Source organism: Simochromis diagramma, unplaced genomic scaffold (assembly GCF_900408965.1).
Source record: "Simochromis diagramma unplaced genomic scaffold, fSimDia1.1 OVJJ01000026.1, whole genome shotgun sequence".
NCBI classification, from domain to species: Eukaryota; Metazoa; Chordata; class Actinopteri; order Cichliformes; family Cichlidae; genus Simochromis; species Simochromis diagramma.
In genome coordinates, this window is record NW_024386985.1 from 1,130,851 (window position 1) to 1,158,161 (window position 27,311).

Genomic DNA, 27,311 nt, shown 5'->3' on the forward strand with positions numbered 1-27,311 from the left:
CCAATCATTGATTAATAATAATGTATTGAGAGCAAATTATTCACTATTATGAATTTTTTTTTCTGTGATACAGACGGGGTTAAAATTTAAAGGGTACATTAAATTGTGACACACCACTAGCTTTTAGAGACTTTGTTACTGCTGTCTCTCCTTGCGTATCATTTGTCTTAATTTCACTGTATTTACATGGATAAAAAATGGTTCTCAGGACTCAAGACCCAAACCTCAAGTCTAACTCCAGTCTTAAGTCTTTGGTTTCTGCGACTTGAGTGCGACTCGAGTCTAAGTAGCAAGTGTAAGTTGCCATCTCTGCTAAAAGAAGAACTTTTTCCATATCCATATTATTTTCACAAGCTGCAGTGATTTAAAGGAGTATTCATCGCATGGTTTCTTGTTCAATGTGAAACACATATTTTGCTGTCTTGGAGGTAGGATTATATATATTTATAAAGTATAAACTTCGTCCGACTCCTTTTTAAGCATGTAAATTGTGTGGTATATTGAGTTATTCATGACAACTTGGTTTATGTATTTTGTTGTTATTTTATTATCTATATTTTAATGTTCAAAGTAAGTCAGTCAATGAATCGCGTACTGCTCTATCAACCAGCAGCTGGTGCTTTGATCCTCTGATATTTCTAATACTCTACTGAGCTGCACTCATGTGTTGACTGATCTGCCAACTCAGTTTGATTGCTATGATGCCAGAGGAGCTTCCAAGTCGAGGTGAGACAGGTAATCACTCAGTAGTTCAAAGATGTTTTACTCTTGCGGTGAACGTTCGTGACTAGGATTGTCTCGCCCTGTGTTAGCCAGTCTGAGTACCTGAGTATCTGTTGTTAGAAGCCCACTTATTTGTGCATCCTGGTGATTATGGGGTACTATTACCTTCTTCAGCTAGGTGTAGATGTCAGTGCATATGTCTTCATATTCGAGCGTGTTTGTTGGAAACAAGTCAAAACTTTATGATATTAACTGGCTCTGGTCTGGTACTATCTATCTGTCTGTCTAATATTCTTATTTTAAGGCCAATAATATGAAGGACTTGTTTCAGATGGAAATATTCTGCTGTACTACACTTGTCAGATAAATGTAGATATGTAAGTATTCGAGAGTTATATGTAGGTAGAATTAGCTCCACTTCAAGCCATGCATTGTTAAGTAGCACTCAAAAGGACATACTCTTCAAAACCTTCTTACGTAATATTGTTAGTACTTCCAGATGGCTATGGATCTCTATTATTTTTTTTTTAGTAATTTTACTTTGTGATGACTGTAATGAAAATATTTTGATACAGATTAACGTCTACTTCTGGAGAGCTCGATATGAAATAGTCTATATATTAATTTACAACATGTAATTGAATTATGTTTAGAGCAAATTCAAGGTTAATTTTACCAGTTGTTAATTAAAGTGATAGGATTAACCTTGTAGCTTTGATGCTTTTTTGCTATAAAAACAAAGATCAGCAACAAAAAATATACATATTGTTTGGAATACTTTTTGTGCAAGGGAGGTAGTATATGAATAAACTCACAAAATAAACACTATACGTGAGTTTATTAGTTTATTGCAAATCTTTTTTTACGCAGTCTAAAATATGAACTATTTATTTGAATTCCATAATAGGTATATCATTTCCCCTTATCTCTGGGAATAATATGTTTTATTCTGTGTTTAGTCTCAGCTGATTCTAGACTATCCAAAAGAGCCATAACATGGTCAGATTAGCCAGTGAGAGTACTCCAGTAAGACGCTTTTAATTACTAAAATACTTGGATTGAGAGGAACTCAATTAGCTAGAACTTACTGCTGACACTCTTAACTAAAATGCAAACAGAGAACAATGATTAGGCTTCAGGCTGGGCTGTAACATTTTCTACCCAAGCAAAGATTTTCTACTTAAACTGCAAGGATGAGCAGCACCAACCATTAATCACAGAGAAGGGAGCAGCTAGGAACAAGGGAGTTGGATCAGAACTGATTTAATGTCACTTTAGTGGGATTAAAAAAATAGATCAAGTTAGGTGCATCCTCTGATGTGATGTGGTCCATAACCACAATGTTTTTAGTGTTTCATGATATCTGACTCATGTGGGAATCTGTATGAAGTTTGTCTCACTGTGCCTTAAGGGAACTGTTAACGTACCAAATGGAAGTTCATTAGAAGGCTTTCTAACAGGGATTAGTGTCACATCATGGTCCAAGCGTTCTCTTCTCGGTGCCGAGCATTAATCATTTGCGTAAAAAATAGATACAGATGTAAAGATACTTAGTGTTCACTAGTACAGCAGTGTTGACTAAAATATCTGAGATTCCTTCACACATTTTGTCCTATCTATGGATTATTGGGGAAGCAGTTCTGGGCTGCAAAGCCTCTGGTGCGTGTCTGAAGATAGATGAGCAAAATTTGTCAGTCAGAGCACCTATAATTACACACAGGAATTATGGGTGCACACTAAAATTACTGACTGAATAATAAGCAGGAACGCAAACACTTAGATTCATTTCACAGGTGCTTCACACGTAACCAACAGCTAATTGGGTGTGGGACCCAGTTTTCTGAACAAAGCCTCGGCTGTGAACACATCTCTTGAGATAAGATGTCTTTAAAAAGCATCCACAAGTGAGAGTAAAAGGGGAGACAATGATCTAATGTATGTAACAGGTATGGTATGTATCTGACCCTTAAATTGCAGTTGGTACGAAAGAACATTGTCACTTCAGGTCGCTAAACAGCGTGGTGCACCGCACAGAGTTTTTATACAAAAGATCTGTATTGTATCAGACCAAGAAAGCATCAATCCCACGTTAACTAAGGATTTTTCTTTATGATCAAATCACGGATGATGCTAAGCTGTACATTTATAGTTTCTGTGAATACATACGACTTTACATTCTTCCTCTCCATACTCCTCTTGTTACCCTTTAGCAGCCAGGAGAAAAAACAAAACAACTTCTGCCTGAATTCTTGCTGAATCTGTTCGTGCAGTCGATTACACAGCAGCTCTTTACCATTTTAGTGGTGTTTCCCATATTTTTCCATGTGAATGCATCAATGGCACTGACTGCTACATATTTTCCATTTTTACTGTTGTGACTTCTGTGCTTCTGTATGAAGGAAGGAAATACTCTTCTCTTTGAATGGGACATACAATGAAGCTGTGCTGAAACACATTATAAACTTGTATTATTACGAGAATTAGTATCTTTACAACATGAAATAAAGTTAAGCATTTTATCTATAGAATAGAACAGAATAGCCCTTTATTGTCATTGTACATGTACAACAAAATTAAAGTCTGAGTGATAAATATATTGAATGAAAGCCTAAATATAGAATGAGCACAGACATGTGATGCTGCTACAAGAATCGGTAGCGTGGAACGTGGAATCGGCTGACGGCGTGTAATTGGTAGTACAATGCACTACGCCAAATGCATGCACTGTCCAAACTAATACTAGTAATAGGGTTCTGTATTGTACTACTGAAGAAGAAATTTAATCACTGGTTGATAACAGAAGGCAGAATGTACTGAACCTTTAGTTGACCTTTAACTATGCTCAACTTAACAGAAAATTCTTGCAGAGAAAAATTATCCCATTTTCAAATCTGTAAATTCTATGTGTCTCACTAAATACTTCGGTAAGACCCAGGCAGTGAACCGGTCGGAGAGGGTTTGGCTTTAAATAATTCAAGAGCATTCCTTGAAGTATAGGAATATAGGAGATGGGAATAATTTTTCTTTTTTTAGCATCCTGTTTGGACCTTCATGTTTTGCATTTAATATCTCTCAGCAAGTTACTTTGCAAATTGGAAGCAGGTCTGAAAAAACATCTCAAAACTTGGTAGATTGCACACCATACCCAAAGCACCCTATAGATGTGACACACCACTAGGTTTGGCAAAACAGCATTTGCATTTGGAAAATTAACTGTACGTTCTTTTATGTTTAATCTACAGGCCTAGTATAATAGATTTTCATATTTAGAAATGCAATTGAAGTAAACTTTATTCTAATGAATTTCTGATATATATAGATAGACAGATGTTTACAAAATCATGCCATACAGGTCATCAAAAGTTAATACATAAACCTTTTGAGGAGTGTTTCCTATTCTGACTGTCAGTCTCCTGCTGCAACGTAAATATCAAAGATGAAATGGTGAGCAGTCGCTTGGCTAAACAACTAAAACAGCTGAGAACAATAAATCAACATTCAGTTTCGAAAACTGTGACAGCAGAGATAATAATAGCATCCAAACTTAAAATAACACTTTTTTTTTTTTTTGTCAAACAAGAAACTATCCTCCTCTCAGTGGTTTTATCTCTCAGCTTCCACTTCTCCATTTCTGTCTGCCTCATTATTCCCTTCCCTCCTCCCTACCTACCCTTGGTGTTTTAAAAATAAAAAGAATCAGTGAGAAAGAAAATGATGTAAAATGTTCCTCTAGTGTGTTCCTGCATTGCTTTGGTAATGTCTCCTACGTCTGCTTATCAGGAAATATGATTCGATTTTTGGCTCCAACAAGGTATGTTAGGGGAAGGTAAATCACATAAATACAAATTACTTTTTGTTCTTTTTAGTAGAGAAATAGAAAAGAAATGGTATTCACTAACTAGAAAATATAGTTAGATAACACATTTAATTTTGTTTTTAAACACACACTTTAATTCTCTATTTTCTCTAAAATGTCAGCATGTTTCTGAAAAAAATGCCTTTGGTCTAACTTCTTTTTGTCAGCAGTTAATAGCAGTATATATTGTGCTGGCAGCATTTATTTATTTTATTTTATTAATTATTTTATGTCTCTGTGTGTGTTTTCTATTCTTTTCTATTTCTATAAGATTTTGCAAAGCTGCCCGCTTAATATATAAGGCAAAATAGAGCATCACAGAATCACAGAATAGCTGAAGCTGATTTGATGATGTAAACTCTGCTCTTGCTGACTTCTGCTCTGCCAAACTTCTATATGCCATTAATAAACTAGTTAAAAGTAAACTTAAACTCTAAATTAAACAAAGCAGCAGTTTGATTGGCAGACAGAGGCTCTAGAGGAACCATACAGGTACAGCTACTGGCCGCTCCCAGTCCACTGCCAGCCGGCTGTCATCAAGCCCCCAGTGGCTCCCGAGGCATTGCTATTTTCCATCATTATTTTCCATCATTTTCCATCAGCTTTGGAAATGGAAGGATGTTCTCTTTTCAAGTTCAAAATTATGTGCAAATACAAAATAAATAAATAAATAAAATAAATCTTTCAATGCAGCTTTCAGTGCATACAGTGTCAGGGCTTCTATTTTGAGTACAATTTGCCACTTTTGATTCACTTCTTATTGCCAAAAAAGTGCCACTTTTCTGGCTAACTAATGACTGCAGCCTATTGTAGAAATAGATAAATTAGGAAAAATAAAAATCAATTTTTATGTCTCTTGCTTTCTACTAGTGGATAACACAAAGTAAAATCATCTCAATTTGTGGCTAGAATATCATCAGCAACCAAGCTAGTAGCTTTGAAATCATCAACAAGTCCCATGACAAGGATATAAAATGGGTTTCATGTGGGGTAGAGTTTAATGTATTTAATTTTTATTTTTTTAATTTGAAGGCAAACATTGATCTCACAGGAAAATATGACGAGGGATATTTTTAGTTGAGAATTACTGTTTTTTACAAATGCGTACAAAATAGCAAATATAACCACACATAAAGACTTCCAATATTTGTTTGCTATTACGTTAAAACCTGACCCTCCAAGACAAATAACTTGACCCCAGCCTGACTTGGTTATCCATTTCACCGTGAAGCAAATGACTTCCAAATTCTCCCATAGTTGGTGCTGATTTAGAGAACTAGAAAGAGCAGAGCCAAGGATGGATAGATGAAATATTGATGAAAAGCTAAATGTGTGATTTGTAGCATGGCATCAAAGGCATCTGCTTCACTGGTGCAATGAGGAAGAGAGGGAGCAAGAAGTGAAGACGGGAAGGTAGTGAGAGAAAAAGATATATGGATGCGTCCAGACCACAGATGATGACAAGAAGTGAACGAATTCCGTCACCGACAGTATGATAACATCATATAGCTGTATGGTAAGGCATCTCTTTGTAGCTATTTTTGTCACGCTATCAGAAAGATACCATATGAAAATATTACTTTCTAAATATCTTTTTTATTGTAAACTAGCTTTAGATTTGGATAAAAATCGTCATCATAAAATGCAATGTGTTGAAGATGTGCTACATATTTGGAGTTGGATGAGTCTGTAATCTACAAACATGTATGCAATTGGCGATGTAAATTTTGACTAGAATAATAAATATTTGCTTATTGCAGCTTCATAAAAGTGAAGAGCTTTTGGCTCTATTCCCTTTCATATAATTGCATAAATGCCTTTGCACTCCAGAAAGTTTTAAAGAGGAGACCCATTACACTAGAATCTGTTGATCACTTGGGCTCATTTTATGAGTATGATAAATGTCTCACTTTATTTTTTCCTCACCCAAGGCTTAAGAGTGGGTATTATTTAAGGTCATATTAAGCCATCATCTACACAGGTGAATGGGAAACCACACTGGCCTCTTATACCAGATGTTTTGAATTATATGTCTAAGCAGCGTTGCAAGGTGTTCTCTTTCCGCACATCAACATTCCTCAGCTGGACAGCAGTCGTAATTCTTTCATATACTGATTGATTTTCACTGCAATTGCAATTCTATTGCATAGAAAATAGCACCTAAAGTGCTGGCATCTTTAACTTTTCCGAGCTCATTCAAAATTTAGATTTAAATGTAGTAACATCTATAAGGATAGCATATGGCATTTGACATATCATTATGTTGATCAGAATAAAGGATCTCAAAATCTAGATGATGGCGGTGGTGAGAGAGTAAAGTTATGTTTGGCAGAGATTTTCTGAACATCTAGAAAGAGGTGAGCGTGTGAATAAGAGGTTCCATATATGATGGTCTCAAAGGGAGAATAACAGGTGAGATTTAAAGTATGTGGAGTGGAGGCTGATTGGCCTGATGAAGGTAGGCAGAAAGATGATTGGACTACACCAGTGATGTCAGCATTGAGCTTGACATCATGGGACAGTGGAAGTGATGTAAATCATAGATTAGCCACCAAACACCTGGGAAGCAGACAGATGTGTGACTACAGATCTTCCTTATTGAACGTCTGTGAAGGTTCTCAGTCATCCAGGTCATCGTAGTCAAAGGAGCTTGCAAAGAAAAGCGTCTGGACTTCTTTAAGTTGCTTGAAGACGTTTCACCTCTCATCCGAGAAGCTTCTTCAGTTCTAAGGTCAAATGGTGGGGAGTCGCAGATTTAAACCTAGTGGGAGTATCCCCCCACAGAGGGACAAAAGGAGCCCCTGATGACCCTCTAATCGCCTGAGCCAAGGTGTGAAACTGGGTGTGGGTCCCAATCAGCCAGGGTTTCGGGTGAGCTCAATGTGAAACCTGGCCCCACCTTATCATGCGAATTCCACCATTTGACCTTAGAACTGAAGAAGCTTCTCGGATGAGAGGTGAAATGTCTTCTAGCAACTTAAAGAAGTTCAGACGCTTTTCTTTGCAAGCTCCTTTGACTTCCTTATTGAACCTACTCATATGCTTCATTAATATTTTTGTAGCTACTGTTGCTAAAGTATGGGCATCTTTAACTTTCCTAGCTCATTCAAACTTTTGATTTAAAAGCAGTAAAATCTCTAAGCATAGCATATGACATACAACACTGCATTGTGTGGTCCTGAATGAATAAAAGAGAACAGGATCCCAAAGACTAGATGGTGGCGGTGGTGTTAGAGCAAGGTTATGATTGGACGAGATTTTCTGGATGACCCAGGTGACTGTGGGAAAAGGAAATTCCATAAATGATGGTCTCAAAGGGAGAATGATAGAACTGATGATGATTGGTAATGATATGGCCAAAAACATTGGATCACAGTTTTGAAGACTGGATTGAGAGAAGAGCTCGATAGCTGGGAGAAAATGAAGCTGAAAGAGCAGAGCAGCAGGATAACTCAAGAACCTGTGTTACGCTTAATAAATGTATAGAAAAACCTCATTTTAACATTCAGGGTGTTGCGTATGTCCTGCTAGTTTTCTCAAGTGAAGTCAAGTGAGTTATTTTTCACCAGTTTGAGAGGTAATTTTTTTGACTTGCTAATTGTCTTCTTGTCTTATAGATAAATTAAATGTTATAGTCCATACTTAATTACTTACCACTTGCAAATGCAAAACCCTGACATACACATTAGGTGTATCTGATAAATGCAGCAGCAATAAAATTGTGTGCTGTAAAAACCCATAATTAAAGATGATGGCAGACAAACAGGACACCAGACACACCATACAGTACAGGACGAGCACCCATTGCAGTGGGTAACGTTCTGCAACTAATTTTAGAAATGGCAAAAAATCTGTGGCAGTATCGGTACATAAAGTACCGACTTATTGCTCTGTTTGCTCGTCTTTCACCCTTTCCTTCTTTTGCTACCCTTCTACCCCTCCACTAACTTTTCTTTTATCCAAGCCAAATGCTAATGCAGCCAGAAGGTTCTTTGAAATTGAAATGATGTGAAAATAGAATTTCAGTGGCAAATGAGCTGTGTTTGCTGGTACCGCCGGGGCCAAACGAACCCTTTGAACGTGTCTCTCCCCCAGTGAGGAGGCCCTGTTCTGGGCCGCTGTCTCTCTGGCGCGCCCCTCCCTTTTGACGTCAGCTGGGAAACTCCCAGTGGAGAAGAGATCAAGCTGAAGCTGAAGTAAAGTAAATGAAATTTTGTTTCACACAAGCGTGCATGCACACGGATCTATACATATCCACATTTGCACATAAACATTGTCATGACAAACTTCAAGACAAACACACATTTGAACCTCCATTTGTACTTTCTTCAAGTTCACAGTCCTAAAAAGACAGGAATCAGGATTAAAATAAGCCAAATTCTTTCTTTTTTTCTTTTCTTTTTTTTTGACTGGGGAAAAGAAAGGGGAGAAAGAAAGAGGGAAAGAAAAACAGCGGGGAAGAGGGACGGGGATAAAGGGCAAAAAACGAAAACCAACAAAATAAGCAGACAAAAAATACATATATCAATCACCTAGATCACCTGTTGAGAAAGAAAAAAGAGAGAACAAGCAGAAGAAAAAAAAAGAGCAACATAATAAACAACATCACAATGATATATGGGAATATAACAGTAAATACTAAATATTAAACATTATTGTGCAGCACGTAAGATCGACAGCGCACAGTGTGCTTTGAGGTAGCAGCCAAAAAGGGTGTAGTTTGTGTGTGTGAGCACCCATGTGTACACCTGTGAGCATGAAGCAGGTATGGAGGAGATCGAAACTCCAGACATCCAGAGGCCCTCAGAACACAAGAGACCAAAGAGGGGCAGCCGCGCCACTATCCCAGAAAGAGCTGAGGAGAGTCCCAGATGAGGGGTCACTCAGCAGCCGTGGAGCAGAAGCCAGGGGGGGTTGCAGTGACGTGCCCGTGAGCTCCGCCGGCAGCCAGCTGTGCCAGAGTGACTGAGCCCCAGGCCGAGAGGCCGAGGGCACCCCACCCCCGAAGTGGCCCCAGCGAGCCCCAGACTCCAGGCCCCGACAAGCAGCCACCAAGGAGTGAGCCGGTGCGTACCTGGACTCCCACCCTCGGACACAAAGAACCACCTACGCACCAATGTCTGAGGGCATCTGCCACTGGCAGGGGAAGTGGTGGGGGGAGATAGGCCTCCAAACCTTGGAGGACCTGAGATGAGCCAAATTCTGACGTGAAATAAGATAATTAGATATACCTGAGAGTTAGTTAGTGAATGATTTTAACATATTCAAACACTGTAACTTTCAAAGACTTACACAACTCATAGCCTTTGCTATATTTCAAATCCAATGTGCTTGAGTGTAGAGATCAAACAGTGGACTGCTTTGTAGATGAAGATTAGACACATGCACAACAGACCTGTCTTGAACAGTTTTTTTGGAATGGTGTCAGTGTCAGGAAACCAAAGTTTAAAAACTCTGAGACACGGAATTTGATCAACAACATCCTCTTGTGGGGAAAGACAAACACACCGACCCACCGAAGACAGCCAGGAGATATGAAATGAAGAAACGGAGAGAGAAAACGCTAACTAGAGATGAGAGAAAGCGAAGACAATGGTTCAACTGAAGAGAGTGTTTAAATTGTCATTATTTCAGATGACAGCAGTCCCAGCCCAAATCCCTCTGAACATGCTCTTTGCTTTCTGACACGTGCATACACACGCAAATTCTGCAGGAGTGAAAAGACGCACACAAAAGGAATTCATAAGAGCATCAAATGTGTCTTTAACTTGCATTCTTCCTAATGGCTAGCAAGGGGCTCCTCCTCTGGCTCCAAAAAGACATGTTGTTGTACTGAAACGTATGACCATACTAGTCACTTGATCTGTGGCCTCTGGAAAAAGTCTCTTATGAAACCCATGCATTTTGTGATTGCTACTTTTAGGTTTGGTTGAATATAACATGATGTACATTTTGTAAATCATGTTCTGAAATTCCAATAGACACACATGATTACCGTATGAGCGTGGCGTGCCAATGGGTTTATGAGTCATATGTGCCTTTTGGTTTCAAAACACCACAAAGGCCGTGGCAGGAATGTGCAGCTCAAAGCTTAAAGATGGGTTTTCACTAACAAATCTGTGAGATCACAGTGGCTTCATCTACAAGATACTTTTACTTCTAATGGCCATATTAAGTGATTTACCAGTATATGAAAATTGTGGAAATTTTTTCCAGTCCAGTAATCACATTTCCAATTATTTGTTTTTTTGTTAGTTTGTTTTCTTTTCCCACAAATAGGTGGGTAATGTGCATTTTGTTAAATATGTCATGGAGTAATTTAATTACGGGAAAATAGGTGTAAATGACAGAGTTATTGGGACAGACTGGATTAGAAGCAGAGCAAGTGAGTCACACATCATGGTAGAGTAATGAAAGATATGAATGTGATATCACTGTGTGGGACTGAGACAACAGGTTGTTTTTTTTTTTGCTAGAATATGCGATGATTGCATACTGCAGTATATGAATGTACAGTGTGTGTATGCGGGAGCGGCGGTTGTTTACTTGTATAAGTGTTTGGGTGTACGCTCCTTTGTTCCTGTAGCAGACATGTCAACACTTGTCAAGTCACAAAAACTTCAAGCAGTTGCTTTCTTTGAAAAAGAAAGAGTCTGAACTTCACAATCAGCGGTTGTATATGAAACACGAGCATGGCCTGACGTGGCCTCTCTTCAGTCTCTGCGTAGATGCCTTTGCTGCCTTGTGCATCACATTCTGGCCCTCTGCCCAGTATGGAAATATCCCTCAGCCTTAATGGACATTTCATTTAATAATCAGTGATTGATCACTGCTGGTAATCGTGTATAAGTAGGAAGATTCTGGGATGAAGAATATTCTCAGTCAATAATTGGAAAATGTAGAGAGCTCTGCAGAAAGACATGCTACTGCGCTGCCAATAGCAGCATGTCTCCTTAACTCTCCACTTGTCAATATGGCATCTCTTTATTTGCCAGTGGCAATTAGCACCATGAAGTCATGTTCCTGAGTTAGAGTCACATCAACCTCACAGAGCTAATTAGACACACTTGACCTTTTCTGTAAGAAGCTAATTTTAGCAATGAAACTTCACTTGAAGATGAGACTAAGACAATTTGATTCCGATTGTAAGTGGGGACATGTTAAGTTTAGCTTACACGACAATTCAAAATTTGTTTGTGGGTGAAGTACTTAACAATAAACATGGAATAAATAGTGTTTTTGAATTGCTTTTAATAGTGTAGATCGATAGCTCTGTTAAAATGTCCTGCCTCCAGAATTAAGTCATAAACAGTCATAAATATACGTGTTGTTATTGTAGATACATTTGAGTTAAAAAATAATGAAAAGTAATTGCTATGGTTTTTATTTATTCTTGTTTGTATACAGACGGGCAAAAAAGTATTTAGTCAGCCACCAATTGTGCAAGTTCCCCCACTTAAAATGATGACAGAGGTCAGTAATTTGCACCAGAGGTACACTTCAACTGTGAGAGACAGAATGTGAAAAAAAAATCCATGAATCCACATGGTAGGATTTGTAAAGAATTTATTCGTAAATTAGGGTGGAAAATAAGTATTTGGTCACCTCAAACAAGGAAAATCTCTGGCTCTCACAGACCTGTAACGTCTTCTGTAAGAAGCTTTTCTGTCCCCCACTCGTTACCTGTATGAATGGCACCTGTTTGAACTCATCATCTGTATAAAAGACACCTGTCCACAGCCGCAAACAGTCAGACTCCAAACTCCGCCATGGCCAAGACCAAAGAGCTTTCGAAGGACACCAGGAAAAGTATTGTAGACCTGCACCAGACTGGGAAGAGTGAATCTACAATAGGCAAGCAGCTTGGTGTGAAAAAATCAACTGTGGGAGCAATCATCAGAAAATGGAAGACATACAAGACCACTGATAATCTCCCTCGATCTGGGGCTCCACGCAAGATCTCATCCCGTGGGGTCAAAATGATCATGAGAACGGTGAGCAAAGATCCCAGAACCACACGGGGGGACCTGGTGAATGACCTGCAGAGAGCTGGGACCAAAGTAACAAAGGTCACCATCAGTAACACACTACAACGGCAGGGAATCAAATCCCGCAGTGCCAGACGTGTTCCGCTGCTGAAGCCAGTGCATGTCCAGGCCCGTCTGAAGTTTGCCAGAGAGCACATGGATGATACAGCAGAGGATTGGGAGAATGTCATGTGGTCAGATGAAACCAAAGTAGAACTTTTTGGTATAAACTCAACTCGTCGTGTTTGGAGGAAGAAGAATACTGAGTTGCATCCCAAGAACACCATACCTACTGTGAAGCATGGGGGTGGAAACATCATGCTATGGGGCTGTTTTTCTGCCAAGGGGACAGGACGACTGATCCGTGTTAAGGACAGAATGAATGGGGCCATGTATCGTGAGATTTTGAGCCAAAACCTCCTTCCATCAGTGAGAACTTTGAAGATGAAACGAGGCTGGGTCTTCCAACATGACAATGATCCAAAGCACACCGCCCGGGCAACAAAGGAGTGGCTCCGTAAGAAGCATTTGAAAGTCCTGGAGTGGCCTAGCCAGTCTCCAGACCTCAACCCCATAGAAAATCTGTGGCGGGAGTTGAAAGTCCGTGTTGCTCGGCGACAGCCCCAAAACATCACTGCTCTCGAGAAGATCTGCATGGAGGAATGGGCCAAAATACCAGCTACTGTGTGTGCAAACCTGGTAAAGACCTATAGTAAACGTTTGACCTCTGTTATTGCCAACAAAGGTTATGTTACAAAGTATTGAGTTGTATTTTTGTTATTGACCAAATACTTATTTTCCACCCTGATTTACGAATAAATTCTTTACAAATCCTACCATGTGGATTCATGGATTTTTTTTTCACATTCTGTCTCTCACAGTTGAAGTGTACCTCTGATGCAAATTGCTGACCTCTGTCATCATTTTAAGTGGGGGAACTTGCACAATCGGTGGCTGACTAAATACTTTTTTGCCCCACTGTATTTTCTGACAGATATTATGAACAACATTGACAAAGTTCAGAATAGTCTAATTCTATAAACACTATGAAATGCTTCCGTTTTGAAACAAAAAGTGTTTCTAGTATTAGAACTGTTATTAACATAAGGATGTAACATTTTCATGTATGAATCTAGAAAGTTATAAAATGCTAAAAAAAAAAAGTTGCTAAATGTTTAAAAACGAAATATGTGTTTTATAAAAGAAATGATCTAATGTGAAACTGTATCAGTTTAAGATAATTATTGTAGAGCCTGCCAGCCTGTCTCATTTGATGGTATCTAGATTCTTATCACTTAATATGGCAATCCAGGTTGTGTTTTAATTGTATTGGTATTCAATCTGGCTTGGGTCAGCCCTATACAGTCAAGATGTGTAAATAATTGAACAGCCAACATTAAACCTTTTTTGTGACTAATGAGCTTCTCAACATCACAGTTTTCATTGATGTTTTTACCTCCTCTGGTCCATAGCAGATATGACCCCAGGAGAGATTCTCCAATCAGACGCACACAGGGATAAGATGCACACGCACACACGCACACACCTGCCTTAAGACGTTTAAAAGTCAACCATGTTTGTGACATTTTATGACATTTATTATTCATGAAGGTGGCAGTTCGATTTCTGTTTGTGATAGAGTAACAAATGCAATTTACATTTCATATTGCTACTTCTCTAAACTGAACATGATGGTATCCATCAGTGGATGCGAGCAGAGAAAATGTGTGGCTGTGTGTGTCTTAGTTCATGTCGGTCAAACAACCTATACTATACAAATTAATAGCATCCTACTCTTTGCATTGTGCACTATGCTGCAGAAACATAAAGCTTCCTTATTGAGAAATTATTCATATCAAGCATGCAAAAAATATACCATGTCCTGTGACAGGTCCTTTTTGTAAGGGCCTATCAATACATTTTACAGAATATTAAGAATAATACCTTTTAAGGGCTTTAACTGTTAATCTAGAAGGAGTACTTTGTTGACGTGTGATCCAAAAAGGCAACTTTACGTACTTTCATCTGCTCCCTTTCTACAAGGGGTTGCCACTTTGGGTTGCTCGTTATGTTTCATTTGGCAGTTTTACTCTACATGCCCTTCCCAGTGCAACTCCAAAGGTAATTTGTGTATTTAAACAATAAACTTTAATGGACTAAAATCGTTATTGTCAGTCACTGACCTACAAAACTAGTTCACACCTTATTTATAAATTCTTGAATTTAGTTTTTATGGCACTTTAAATGCATGTTATTTGTTACCTTGAATGAGAATAACGATAGATCTACCCTTTTAAAATGTTTTAATTCAATTTTCATTTGTTTTATACTGTAGAGACAGATGATAAAGAAAAGTGAGAAGGCTGAGCTGCGATTCATTCCCATGGAGCTAGATGTACGTGTCTTTTATAGTAATTGGTTTTGTTCCCATGAAGCACGTTGCTTCCTTTTTAAGGTCTCCTTTACATCGTGTGCACAAAGCAGGAAACAAACATTTTGGAAGATGCTTTTTAACACGCAAATGCGGCTTCTGGCTGCTTCGGTAGCTCGGTAGGCCAAGGCACACGCACTGTTTGTTCCTACCAAATCCCATCCATTTTCATCTTTTATGTCATTGTTGGTGCCTGCTGTCTACAAAAGAAAACAACTTTGAAACGGTGCCTTAAAGAAAATAAAATTGTTGGCTTTTATGGTGTATAATAAACTGAGCTCAGTCTGGTGGTGATTATGAAGAGGTAGGGGCTTAATGCAGCTCTCAGCCCCTGTTGGATTTTTTCCATTTTCATTATTATTATTATTATTATTATTATTATTATTATTATTATTATTATTATTATGTTGACCAATCAAAAAAATACTTTGGTTAAAATAATATTTCTGATTATCTGAACAGTGCCACAGCGGTTGGCATGGTCACCTCATGGTTCAGATACATTTTCCTAGAGTTTGCATGTTCTCACTGTGTATGTGCAGGTTCTTTCTGGATATTCCAGCTTCCTCCGGTGGTTCAGACATGCATGTTAAGATATTCTGAATTGGTTGTGACAGGCTATGTGATATACTGGTGTACCCCGCCTCCCATGCTATTTGGTGGGTGACTGTGTTGGCCAACAACTGTTTGTTTTTTGGGGAGGTGTGTGGCAGTGGAGGAATCTACATAAATAAAAATAAGTTCATAGAAATTGATGTCAAATTTTAAACTCTTACATGGATATAAAGGTCAGCTAAAGCACACATTAAGCTCATAATGCTGAATTTTCCAAAGATAAACTGAAGCGTGTCATTTATGTCATGTCATCTAAAAATAAAAGCTGTGCCATACATGTTTTTAGACCATTAAATCACCAATGAATTACGATACATTCTATCACCGGAGCCATTTCTTATGCAGTTCTACACAAACATCTTTTCTCCCGAGCCTTGCCTCAAAGCCTGAAGTCAAAATCCATATTTCTTTCTTGTGTAAGTAGGGTTGCATACTCGGGTTTAAAACCTCTGCAGTTCCTGTCATGGCATATTTCACAGAGCAGTGGGTGAACACAGAGCAGAGCTGACAAGTCGCACTGCATGAGGAGAGAAGGCTCAGTTCAAAAACAGCTTGACTCACTGATAAATGCACTGGCCACTGGCCTATTAGCTGACAGTGTTGGTCAAAATGAGTCAGTTAACAAAACGAGAGAGACAAACAGAGAAAGACAAAAACATTGTCTCGTTTGATGACAGACATGCTGTTCTGACACATTTTATCGTATACGTAAGATTCATCAGTAACTACTCAACTATGCTGGCTGAGGTTCAGTCTCCCAACCATTTTTGGTAATGGGTTGAGTCAAGACTGACAAATCCAGTAATACTAGAGCTGTCCCTGCTGGCGTGGACATACACTGCTGTGCGATTCCGCCTGTTTATGGAGGCTTTACAGCTACATACTTGGTCCAGTAAATCTACTCCTTTTTATCATGACTCTCTCTAAGCAAGACTGACTTCAAACTTAATGCTTCACTTATTTGAGTGTCCAGAAATAAACCTGGCAAGCCTGAGGTAGTCCATCTTAATGTTTATGCGATAGGTAAGAAGAAGACTAACCACATGCAGAGATTTTTAAGTTTATATGTGACATAATGACAATTCCCAACAGTCTGATTACTGAGTACCCCAGCTCTTCTTTATCAATATTTCCAGGTTTACACATTTGTTACAATCGAAGTGACTTTATACTATGAAACACAAGATGAAGTCTTTCTTGAGATGATTTTACATATGTCAATCTGTCACTCCAAACTAATCTTTTCATGATATATTTACAGATATAATCTTCATAACAACTAGGTCTCTCCTGTGTTCAGTTAACAAAATAAAAAAGGGGAGGCACTCTTTAACTCTGGAAAACACCTTTAAAAGAAGATCAGTCATGCAGGTTATCGAAGTCTAAGGAGCTTGGAAAGAAAAGCGTCTGGACTTGTCTAAGTTTCTTGAAGGATGAGAGGTAAAACATCTTCAAGAAAGAAGACTTCAAGAAGTCCAGACGCTTTTCTTTCCAAACTCCTTAGACTACTTTAAAACAAGCAGATGTGTAAATACCCTTGAATAAACCCATTGCTTTAAACTTCTGACTTCTGTTTGAGCTGCTGCTTTAATTGTTGACTAAAACATAACCAAAAGCTTTCGTCCCACCTTATGCTGATGGACATTTAACAGATATTTCTCTATAAGACCTCTATAACCAAGATTTCTGCAGGAGTCAAAAGCTCCAATTGGTAAAAATGAGTTTTTATTTGATAATTGACGCATGTTTATGCAAATGCAGGTGCTGTTAGCAGATGAATTCCTCAGAAAATGTGCAAATTAAAGCTAAGAGCTCCTGACATTTATTTCTTGTTCTTTTCTTTCTTCTTACTTCTCTGCTGTTCTTTTTTTTTTTTTTTTTTTTTGCTCGCTCGTTTGCATACTAGTCACACATCTTCGCTCATGTCCTCCCCTCCCAGACTTTGACTCGCTGACATTGACAGTGTGGGTGTTTGTTTCATCAGAAAGCAGTAGAAGGAGAAAGAACAGTGGAAGAATACAAAGAAATTAGCAGTAGCAGGGACGGATAGGAGAAGAAGAAATATGAACAGATAAAAGGAATGACAGGAGAAAGCAAACCAAAAAAGAGAAAATAAATGCAGTGTGAAACAAGTCAAGGTGAGAAGGATATTTAAGTGTGAAAAGCTTTTAGTTCTCCAGGACATTACTTTGTAACTAGTTACAGCTCAGTTGATCTTTCCAGATTTTTATTGCTGGTCTTTCCAATTTTTTTTTTTCAAATTTTCTTTTTTCTAATTATTTTAGAAAAAATGTTTTAACAACTTCAAAATTTTATGTTCACTGGCACCGGTTCATGTTCTCTTCTCTTATGTTCCTTCTTGTGTCATTTGCAGTAAGTAAACATGCTGCCTGAATTCAATTCTGTGATCAAGTTTATTTCAAGTAAAAATAGTTGCACATATTTTTCTACTGTTGACAACCAAAACTAGGTATGTGTGCATTTTATTACTCATTTGTGTATAGTCACAAAATGTGGACCCACTTCCCTTAAGGTGCCATAAAGCAACCCCCTGTAAATTCAATTAGTCGGTTTTGCAATGGCAAATAGTTTGAATCACACGGCACACCACCAAACAAAAATGTAACACAAAGCATATTGATAATTTTTTCCTGCGCACCTGGCATGGCGGAATTGGCTTGGTTTGTCCCCAGCATACCCTCTTTTGCTTTCCTCTGACCACTACTCATGCTATGGCCTTCATCTGGGTCAGAATTTTCTCCAGGACCCAGGTCAGATTGACCACTTTTTTTTTTCTTCAGATATTTATCTATTGCTATTACGTGTTGTGTCATCTCACAGCATGACTATTATGTAATTTCTTCTTCTGTTTTACTGGCAGTTGGCAACCTATTTAATCAGAGCTGGTAGTTGCACTGCCCTCTAGTGAAAGAGAATTTAACTGTTCTGCCCGTAACTCACGCCGATCGCTTAGAGTACTAATCAGGTGGAACTAGATAATTTTCCACGGCACACCTATGCGCCGCGGCACAGTGGCTGGGAAACACTGGTCTAGATTATCTTACATGAAGCATAGAGTAAGTGTGATACCCTCCACTGTACTGAGTAGTTACCCAGTTATCATATGTTAGTGGTAGGTATTACATATGCATATGCTTTTTTTTCTTAATTTCACATTTACCCTCAATATGGAGAATGTTGTTTGAAAAGTTGGTGCTTGTACCACCTACACATTACTGCAGAACTGTGCACATCCACACAAGCATTTCAGTGATCAGCATGTCTTGCAAAATGCATCGACTTCTTTTATTTTGTAGTCACTGGTATTGCTTCTAATATTCACATTACTGTTACCATAATCTTTCATAGGTCTAAGATTAGCTCCATTTTTTTTCACTTGTGCTGGTAGAGGGAAAAACTGAAAAACTCATGAAATGATTTTCAATCCTGTCTGTCTCTTCTGCCTAATCTTACTTCATATGCTTCAGGCATAGTTCCTGATGATGATATGGAATATTAATGCATCTTCCCCCATGAACAGACTTCCCTTTAGGTTTTCATAATCTTAGGATCTTCTGTGTTTGGACACATTTTCCCATTTGCATGACATATTTCAGTCATTTCCCAGACAGCTCGTACACATTATGTTTCACAGTCATCTGAATAAATGGCAGCTTTATTCTGTTCTCTGACGCACAACTGTTTTGATGGATAGCTTCTTTTTTCTCTCATTATAAGTAAAGTATATATATTTCAAAGCCCAAACACTTCAAATCTAACCATAAAATGTATGGACACTTTTATAGAACAAGCTGATGTACATTAAGAAAAGGATAACAGAATGTAAGATAAGTGCCAGTTTTTATTGGTTATCATTAAAATATTTGACTGAGGAATGGGAAGTCTTTCGTCTTTGGTTCAAAGATACCAATGGTGACTGATTGTTGGAATGCAACAATCATTATAACAGTGTTAATATTTCAACAACACTGCAAGATTAACCAGTTATAAACATTAACCCAGCTATTGCACTGTGCATGTTAAACTTAGGTGCTGAAACATTAGTAATTACCTGCATCAGTATTCTGTTATTATTAAGTTAGCAGCTAGCGGTTATGGCTAATAATAAAACGATAATGTGGGAGGTAATGGTATCATGATCCTGTACGTCTATGAAGTTAATAGACAGTCTATGGAGCTTGGAAAGAAAAGCGTCTGGTCTTCTTTAAGTTGCTTGCAGACGTTTCACCTCTCATCTGAGAAACTTCTTCAGTTCTAAGGTCAAATGGTGGAGAGTCCCAGATTTAAGCCCTGTGGGAGTATCCCCCCACAAGGGACAATGGACCCCCTAATGATCCTCTACCTAATCACATGAGCCAAGGTGTTAAAACGGGTGTAGGTCACAATCAGCCAAGGTTTCAGGGTGAGCTCATTGTGAAACCTGGCCCCATCCTATCATGTGATTTCCTGAGGTCAGATGGCCCAGGATGTGAGTGGGCGTTAAGGGAAGGGGAAGGGATCTTAAAACTGGATTATGGATGGCAGACAGTTGGTGTCGTAAACCCCTGACTCTGTTCAAAGATGGTCACTCACAACATCCCAGTTTACTTCAGCAGCAGCACACTCAGACAGAAACTGGTTCATCCCAAAGACAAAACTTCTAAACACAAACTTAATAATGTGGTGTATGCTGTACAGTGTAGTGAGGAATGCCCAGATCTCTACATTCGAGAGACCAAACAGCCACTTCATAAACGCATGGCACAACATAGAAGAGCCACCTCCACGGGACAAGACTCGGCAGTCCATCTGCATCTAAAGGACAAAGGTCACTCTTTTGAGGATGTCACATTTTGGACAGAGAAGACAGATGGTTTCAAAGAGGAGTGAAAGAAGCCATCTATGTCCACTGTGAGTGACCATTTTAAACAGAGGCGGTGGCACCAACTGTCTGCCATCTATAATCCCGTTTTGAGATCGCTTCCCAGATGCCTTAATGCCCACTCACATCCTGGGCCATCTGACCTCAGAGTGGGGCCAGGTTTAACAATGCGCTCACCTGAAACCTTGGCTGATTGTGACCTACAACCGTTTTAACACCTCGGCTTGTGGGATTATGTAGAGGATCATTAGAGGGTCCATTGTCCCTCGTGGGAGGATACTCCCACAGGGCTTAAATCTGGGACTCTCCACCATTTGATCCTAGAACTGAAGAAGCTTCTCGGATGAGAGGGGAAACGTCTTCAAGCAAATCAAAGAAATCCAGATGCTTTTCTTTCCAAGCTCCTTAGATTACAATCACCTGGATGACTGAGAACCTTCACAGACAAGTTAATAGACAGTTTCAATATAGCGGGATAACATGAATTTGATCTAAAAAGCGATTCTTCCAAAGCCCCAGATTGACCCTGAAAATTTTTTACCAACAACTTGACATGACAGCCTATCTTACCTACTCAAATATATAATATGTATCAAATTATGTGTAGCTGTATCAAGTTTGAAAGTGAAGTATTGTGACAACTCTACATCCTTAACACAATTACTTTAAAAAGAACTGAATACTGATGGTAGGTCATGGAGAAAAGTCTAGAAACCTCTCAAATGTCTTAAATTTTATTTTAAAGTTCTGTACATCTCTATTTCCATAACACATCATTTTACACACACCACTACAATAATCCAATGATGAAAATAAATAAATAAATAAATTCAATTCTCACAAAAAAGGACTGCAGGCTTTAATATGAGCTCTTGAGAAGAAACGAGTAGAAACCCAAAAAGATATTTTTGGACATCAGGCTCATTGTATGACACAGTTCTAACATATCTGTAACACACCTCTCTGAGGTTTTACACATTCTGCTTATTTTCATGCTTCCTGAGTGATTCTCCTCATCAGAGAGTTTGTTGAAGTGCATTAAAGTCCCAGTTCTACCTTGGGGATGGATTCTGTATTTATAGTTTACAGCCTGTGGGGATTTTATCCAAGGTCAGTTGTAGATTACCTATCTGGCTCATTGAGCAGCGAGCTCTGTTAGATCCCCTTTTTAATGTGCATCGGTGATTGATTATGCTAGTGTGTTTCTATGCCAGTAGAGGCCTTGACTGATGCATACAGAGAGCAATATATGTATGTGTGGATAGCTCTTGTGCAGAATGTGCAATCGATGCATGGACTCTCCTCACAATAATTACCTCATCCAGAAGAGGGGAAAGCCTGAGGGTTTAGTGTGTGTGTGTGTGTGTGTGTGTGTGTGTGTGTGTGTGTGTGTGTGTGTGTGTGTGTGTGTGTGTGTGTGTGTGTATCTATCATTCTTGCTTCCCAGCTGGCTTTTTGAGTCATGGATTGTTGCAGTGTCAGAGAGCGTGAAACTCCTCTTCATCAGTCTCCAATCAATGCTGTTGGTGGAAGCAGGGAGATATGAGGATAGAAGGGAAAACGATGGACACAGAGAAAAAGACACCGCAAACGTCAGAGAAAGGCAGACGATGTAGACTGAGAGACTGAAAATCAAAGTGTAATATTTTGCTCCACTGAATGATGAAGAGAAAAAGAAAAAGGAAATGTGCTGTACGGGGTTCTTTTAGGTATGAAAAGGAAACTCAGTGTCCCTTTCATACCTAAAAGAATTACAGGAACCATAAGAATATAACAGGGGGACCTTGGGTATTTCTCTAGCTTTAACTTGATAAGTGCTAATTATTAACGACCCACTAACCAAGTTAACTGCACATATCTGTGAATATAATAATTTAAAACATGCTGAGGCCATAAGACACAAGACTTCCAAGTCCTAAACAAAGTCAGACCAACTTCATTGTAAAGGTATTATAGTGAGCTGCTGGGTTGGATAACAGTCTGCACTAATTTACCTAATCAAATGGTAACTGATTGCATATTTCAAATAATTCATAGAGCATTTTTAATCTTTGCCCTAACACCGGTTTTCTCTGCAGAACTAGTACCAAATTTCTAAATTTCAACTTCTATCTTCAAACTTCTTTCACTGTGTTTACTGAGGTCCTGCTTAAAGCAATTAAGCTCTTTCCCTCTGAATTACACCTCTTTCACATTTACAGATCAGCCTGTTAGTCTACCAATCTGTGCTTTTGTTTGAAAAACAAAGGGGGGTATAGTGCAGATATAAGAGAACAGCAATTTGTTAGCATGCAGCAGTAAAGGTGAAGTGATAAGAAGTAGTCACACACTGTAGAAGAAGATAACCTATTTTGAATGCTGTTATCCCATTGAATCACCATCAGTTGTTATCTATCTTATATTGCCAGTAATTGGCAGCTTCAACCAACTGGTAGGATACTGGTTTGTGTCATTAACTCTTTTAACTACGGTTTTTCTGCACTGCTCCAAAAGACACATGTGGCTAATCACACGTTAGGCCAGTGTCATACTTGCCTTTGCCATATACAAGATGCAAAAGTCTGCTTGGACAAAGGTGATGCAAATTTTGTTATCAGAGGGTGAAAGAGACTCGTGGATGTATGTGTGAATTCCAATTTGCTGCGACTCCACAGACCTGTCAGCACCCACACAGCAGACTAAAAGGGCACCAACTGTGAGCCCTTGTAGTCTAGTAGACTACGCACATAAGGACAAGTACACCTGTGTTGTGTCTACAGTGGGGATAATCCTAGCTGTAGTGAGTTTTATTTACTTTTTTTATATATACTGTATATAAGTACCAGGGTGAAAATTTACAGGCACATTTTTCTAGATGTCTGCATAGTCTACATTCCTTTCTTTTTATTGGTGTTATAATGGATTATAAATGACTTCATGGGTTGCAATAGAAGTACAGTATATTTGGTTGGTTATTATCTATGGTAGGGATTAAAACAAAGGTTATCTGAAAAATGTTTGAAGTGTCACGTTCCTAATCACTGATCAGAGCTGATGCCAGCTGAGACTTCACCAGTATCTCTGCTTCAGTTACCCACACACATATGAAAGCACGCATACACTGGTTCAAAATAGCAGGTGAGGACAGGTCGGTGTCAGGACATTCTTGTCACAGCGACGTTCAGTATTGGCACATGATTGTTGAATGATGTCTCTCTCGTTTTCTCTCTCTCCACATGTGTGTGTGTGTGTGATATGACATGTCATGCAGCTGTCTTGCTCTGATCCCAACTAACCCTAAGTCAGAAAAGGTGCTCCTATAAAAGCAGCACATGTGCAATCCAGAGAGCAGTCACATTGTTTTTGTCTTTTCTTTTTTAAATTCTCATAGGTTTTCCAGTTGCTCATAGCTTTTTAATGTTTTTATTTATTTACTTATTGTCTTTCGATGATACTCATTTCATGTGGATGGTGTTGAGACATATTTAGTATATTCAGTGTACTGTGCCAGTTAAAGTATTTTAACATTCTAAAATGGATAGTTGCTTTGGTTCATGGAGACTTAAGACTAGACTTGATCTGGAAGTTAGGCTTCTACATCCTATAAATATAAATAACACAGATAAAACAGCATTTTAAATTTAAATGTCCTCTTGTAGTTTGGATATTTTTCAGTCAAAAACATATAAACACACCACTTTGTTTTGCTAATTTTATATCTATCTATATATAAAAACTAATTGTGTACTATGCATTTGAATTGTAGATGCAACAGTTTGAAAAGTAACTGTACTGTAGGCTAACTGTAGGCTTGCTGTATATTCAGGTATTAGCATGGAGACATATATCACTCAGCGTCATGTATGCTGAAAGGTTAACACAGATTTCTCACAACCTTTATGTATTGTTTTGTCAGTGATCTCTCTATGCGGCATACTCTATAAACAGGTGACACATCCCTAGACAGCGGCTGCTTTCTCTTTCTTAGACATTTCCCATTTCCTAAGAAGCGACTTGGTGTCTCGGTGCTTATTCAGCACATTGAAAGCACGAGTCAGCTCTCCCTTATCAAATTGCTTGTCATATTCACAAAAGAGAGCTGGGAGACTGCTGCAGGACACACTGATATGCAGTAAGCCAGCCTCCTTTTTAAAGTCATTGGAAAGAAATCAGTGAGCTTAAAATAAACCAAGATATTATGATGGAGGAATTATTACTCTTGGATATGAGTTACTGGCTAGAACCATCTTAACTATTTAAGTCAGCCATCTGCCATTATGGTCTATTTCATAAACATTAACAACAACTCATTTAGTGACATTTCTAGTTTAATATGAGCCATTTATTAGCGTTGACCTTATAAATAGAATAAACTGCTAGATCAGTTTTTAAAAATGGAATTGAAGTATATTTGCATAAAAGGGCCGGCTATTCGCTGCTGTGGTCAATTAAGATAGATTAAAGGACTAAAGTGGTGATTTCCTCATCTACTGATGGCACTTTGAGGCACAACGGGCTCACGTGTTGTCGATGCCATTGCATGTGTGCGCAACTGTATGTGGGTGTGTGTGTGTGTGTGTGTGTGTGTGTGTGTGTGTGTGTGGTGGGTTGGGGGAGGACCAGTATGCTACTGATGCTATTCTATGTGTCATGCACCTTGACAGCTTCTGTTATTTTTTGTTAAGACTGCATGTTTCTGATCTTGTTTGGAAAATATATGTATATTTTTTTCCTCTCTACGTTTGTATTTGTGTGTGTGTTTGTAGGTGTGTAAATACTTTAAGCTAGCATGCGTTTTTTTTCTCTGTGTATGTAAACAATACTGATATTAAAATGACAAGCTGTTGTTTTTATGGAGAAGCATCTAACCACTTCCCTTGACAGACAATTGCCCGATAAACTTAAACACTACACAAACACTCAGGTTGAACAAAAAAAATGTTTAAAGAGTATTTAAAGAATCTACTGAAAAAAAAGTTTAATTCAGTACCCTTATTGTATCTGATCAAAGTGTCAGATGCTTTCATACTTTACTTTTTTTCTTGTATTGATTAAACAAACATGCACATAATTAATCTCAATATTATTATGCCAGAGCAAAGTCATTATTGTGTTATTGCTCAGTTTGTTTCCTTTAAATAAAACTGATTATTCTAAATTGTATTATGAAGATTACTATGTGTGCTTATTCATGCTTTATGATTTATAGCATGCCTTGGCAAAAGCATGAAAATAAATGGATAAAGAATAACCCAATAATCACTCAAAAAATATATATTTTTTTTTTGGGGGGGGTCTCCTTTCTTTCTCTCGCTGCCTTTAAAATTTTGGGATAGTTGATATTCTAAACAGGGATATGTATGGACAGATGTTTGTGTGTGTTGTGACATCAAATCACTTTTAAAATGCATTTGGGGAAGTTGTCACATGATTCTCTAGAGTGCTCTGCTCTTAAAAAAAAAACTCTGCTTCTTTTACAGTCTTTGTTTTTTTTTTCTCTTCTATTCTGATCAATTCAGTTGTTACCACAATATCTGATGTGTGTAATTTATGCTACTTTATGCAATGTTTTAAAGTTTATGATCTTGAGACGTTTATCTTTAGTTCAGTCTTCATTTTCAACAGAAAACTAACATTTTTTGCCTCTTTTTTTAAAGTCCCTCTTTTTTTGGTCTTTAACTTCTTAAATGAACTCATGCAGAGTAAATTCCAACATTAAACAAAGTGGACATTGTGGTAATGTTTGCCCAGTCTGCTTGTCAATGTGAAGATTTTTCTAAAAAGAAAAAAAGAAAAAAAAAAAGAAAAAAGGGGGCTATAAAATCAGTAATGATTGAAAAAACTTTCTTTCTTTTGAGAGCATCTTTTGAAGACTGTTTGTGTTCTTGATCACCCTGTTTTCCTCCATCTTCTCCTTCTTGGTCCTATAGGTCCCCTTACAAAGAAACACAGTGATGATTTAGGTGATAGTGACCGCACGGACGACGAAGGTATTTTTTCCCCCAATGCCAAACTGATTTGCATGACAAGGGAAATCAAACTTACCCTTTCTCCTACAATTTTTATCTTCTTTGATTTTCTTACATTTCTTGTCCTTTTTTTGAAATTGATGGACATTTTCTTTTTGCTCTTTACTCGTAAACTCTCTTTTTGGGCTGGATGTGTTTTGTCCTCTTCAGCTTGATGTCTAAAATTTACATGTCTTCCACCATTCTTTGATATTAAAACTGTAACATATGTAGATTACCTGCTTGGATTTGCTGTTTCCTTTTCTTTACTTTTCTATGTTGCATCCCACCAGCAGATAGAATAACTATTAACCCTTCAGTCAGCTCTTAACACATTTTTGCATGTTTTTTGTTTTGATTTGCCTCGTTTCTAAAATATGATCATGTTCAAAAGTTTAACCGTTGGCTAACTGGCTTTTTTCTACATTAACAGATCTATTTATGTTTTTGGCATCAAAATAACCTTTGTAAATATGATAAAAATACTAGAAGACATGTTAATATCTTTCTCAGCCCTAGTTGCTGCAAAGACTTGTGGGGTGCAATGCTGGACCAACTTACTACCTATTAATATGTAAAACTTGCTCCACCTACAGTGGCTACTGGATGCCAATGTCCAAAATTATTTTGTAGGTAAAAATTGTGATTAGCTAACAGGAATGTTGGGCAGTGATACATTTATTCAGCATTTGCAAGGAACCCACATGACATAGCATTATGTTTAAGGTTTTCACCGATGTCCTCACTGTACATAAACACTTCTATCACTTGGTAATTTCAGTGGAGCAAT

At 38.2% G+C, this 27,311-nt stretch overlaps 1 protein-coding gene across 3 annotated transcripts in view; it reads left to right on the forward strand.

The window, feature by feature from the left end:
* Positions 1 to 27,311, forward strand: part of nlgn1 (neuroligin 1) — a 316,481-nt gene that overhangs the window by 84,879 nt on the left and 204,291 nt on the right. For 2 of the 3 annotated variants that reach the window (XM_040039866.1, XM_040039867.1), the window contains one exon: positions 26,444 to 26,503. The exons of the other annotated variant lie outside the window; for it this stretch is intronic. In XM_040039866.1, the coding sequence (XP_039895800.1) occupies positions 26,444 to 26,503 (60 nt within the window). The remainder of the gene's footprint in view (positions 1 to 26,443; positions 26,504 to 27,311) is intronic. 3 annotated transcript variants of the gene reach the window in all.